Source organism: Sapajus apella, unplaced genomic scaffold, assembly GCF_009761245.1.
Source record: "Sapajus apella isolate SASKATOON/1434 unplaced genomic scaffold, GSC_monkey_1.0 scaffold121, whole genome shotgun sequence".
Lineage (NCBI taxonomy): Eukaryota > Metazoa > Chordata > Mammalia > Primates > Cebidae > Sapajus > Sapajus apella.
Genome location: NW_022437061.1, coordinates 1,640,263 through 1,642,310, shown reverse-complemented (window position 1 = coordinate 1,642,310; position 2,048 = coordinate 1,640,263). Strand labels below are relative to the sequence as shown.

The 2,048-nt window shown below is 47.6% G+C and overlaps 1 protein-coding gene across 1 annotated transcript; it reads right to left on the bottom strand.

The window, feature by feature from the left end:
* Window positions 1-385: 385 nt before the first annotated feature.
* LOC116538575 (platelet factor 4-like) lies at window positions 386-1,400 on the bottom strand. Its single transcript, XM_032260989.1, has 3 exons — window positions 1,151-1,400; window positions 706-835; window positions 386-586 (listed from the first exon to the last, which is right to left on the bottom strand). Exons 1-3 carry the CDS (start codon window positions 1,239-1,241, stop codon window positions 499-501), a joined length of 309 nt encoding a protein of 102 aa, XP_032116880.1. The 5' UTR covers window positions 1,242-1,400; the 3' UTR covers window positions 386-498.
* Window positions 1,401-2,048: the final 648 nt, after the last annotated feature.

Genomic DNA, 2,048 nt, shown 5'->3' with positions numbered 1-2,048 from the left:
ACAGGAAACTAATATGCCCACATTACAACACCTTCATTTCTCCCCAAAATAGAGCAATGTCTTCCTAAAGGATGAATGAAAATATTACCTCATACTTCTCCTAGCTTCCAGAATCTTAATATCTCCACTGTTAAGGAATTAATGCTTAAGTGCTACTAATATATTGGCAAGCTAATTGTAACGAAAAGGTAAATATGTAGCTATAAAGTACTGAAATCATAGAAATGAACAAACTTGTATTAGCTAACATATAACACCGAACAAAATCAGTCTTTATTAAACTAAACCCTCCTTCATAATGCTTTTTGCTTAAAATTCTGAAAATTTTAAAATATAAAATTGTGATGTGTAAGCATTATTTTTTGCAGTATTATTAAAGAATAGATTGACTATACCACAACCTGACATACTTTGTTAATTTAATATAAGAAGGATAATACAAACATCAGAAGATTCTTTCACAGTTAGATTGAAAGTGCACACTTAGGCAGCTAGTAGCTAACGCTCCAATTGTTTCTTAACTATTTTCTTGTACAGTGGGGCTTGCAGGTCCAAGCAAATTTTCCTCCCATTCTTCAGCGTGGCTCTGGCAGGGAAAAGAGAAGTGGCCTTTCAGGCCTTGGGTTTGCAGATGGGATTAGAAGGGATGGGATGGGCAGAGGAGTCACAGAAGGGGGCACTGACTGATGCAGTGTAAGGACTCACACCAGTTGGGCAGTGGGGCAGTGGGGTCCGGCCTTGATCACCTCCAGGCTGGTGATGTGCCTGGGACGGACCTGGGAGGTGGTCTTCACACACAGGCACTGCAGGTCCCCATCTCCTTCTTCAGCATCAGCTGGGCGGGAAGGGGAGGGGAGGAGGGGGAAAGCAGGGGGTGGTGACTCCATGAGTGGCCAGAGGTACTTTAGGGACCTTTTCCACTACCTCCAGCCTTCTTCTCCTGAGTCATAAATCATACTTCCCTCGGAGAGAAGTTGTGCTGACCAGGTGGCGAGGTGCCCGTGCAGCTCCTGGCACGGTGCCAGCACACTCAGCACGCGCGCGCTAAGTGTGGCCGCAATCAGGAGCCTAGAGGACTCCTCCCCAGCCCCAGGGATTCCCGGACCCCCCTCGCGGCTGCCGGCCCTCACAGCCTGGCTTCTGCTCTCACCGCTGGCGAAGGCGACCACAGCTGGCAGGAGCAGCAACCCCAGGAGCAGCAGCCCCGGGCGGGAGGCGCGGGACCCGGCTGCGGAGCTCATCCTGTCGCGGAGGTTCCAGCAGGACCCCAGCGCTCAGGGAAAGTCGGGCTGGAGCTCTGCAGGTGGTGACTTCCGGGCCTCACCGGCAACTTTTATTCCCCGCCCCCTTCCTTCCAGTCCGGAAGCCTGGGGTGGACACTGAGGAAGTGTGGTGCAGAAGCTAAGACACTGAGAAGGCTCAGACTCTGGCCAGCCAAGATTACAATACACAAGATTCGGGGCAGCTGCCTTGACTGGGTGCTCGTAGAAGGATGCATACCTCCAACCTTAATGTATATATACTCATATTTGTGGAGTTAGAAACAGTGCTTGCATCTTAGAAGAGAAATGTTTTCTGTGTTGTATCATAGTAGAATTCTCTCTAGTCACCATGCAACTTACACAGCAGGTGGCTTCAGGACCCAGACAGTTCTTGTGTCCTTCCCAACTCAAGAACTGCCCATATGCTCCTGACTTCAGTGTTGATTACTATTGAGTTTGGCGGCTGTGTGTGTGTGAAGGATATGTTCTTTGCAATTGTTTTCTGCTACTAATAAGTTGAATTTGGTCTCTAGGCCATGACTCTTCTGAGTTTCCCTGAATGTGGAAAACTTCCTTAGTCTCTGGACGGGATTTACCAGGCTCCACCAACAATCACTGGTATACTGTAGGATGCAAGGTCTATTCTCCTATTAATTTTACTTTTAGAAAAATTGCAGAAGTAATATTTGAATGCATTCTTTTTTGTAAAAACGTAGTGCCTGGCTGTTTCTTCATTCTTTCTATCCTGAATGGAAAGAGAGGACAAGAAGAGTTTGCCAGGCCACA

What these genes read in the sequence shown, in the direction of transcription:
- LOC116538575 (XM_032260989.1), bottom strand. Translation starts at nt 1,241, where the DNA reads ATGAGCTCCGCAGCCGGGTCCCGCGCCTCCCGCCCGGGGCTGCTGCTC. An exon ending in TGTGGTCGCCTTCGCCAGCG is followed by an intron (nt 836 to 1,150) that starts GTGAGAGCAGAA and finishes CTTCCCGCCCAG; the next exon opens with CTGATGCTGAAGAAGGAGAT. An exon ending in TGCCCCACTGCCCAACTGGT is followed by an intron (nt 587 to 705) that starts GTGAGTCCTTAC and finishes TTTCCCTGCCAG; the next exon opens with AGCCACGCTGAAGAATGGGA.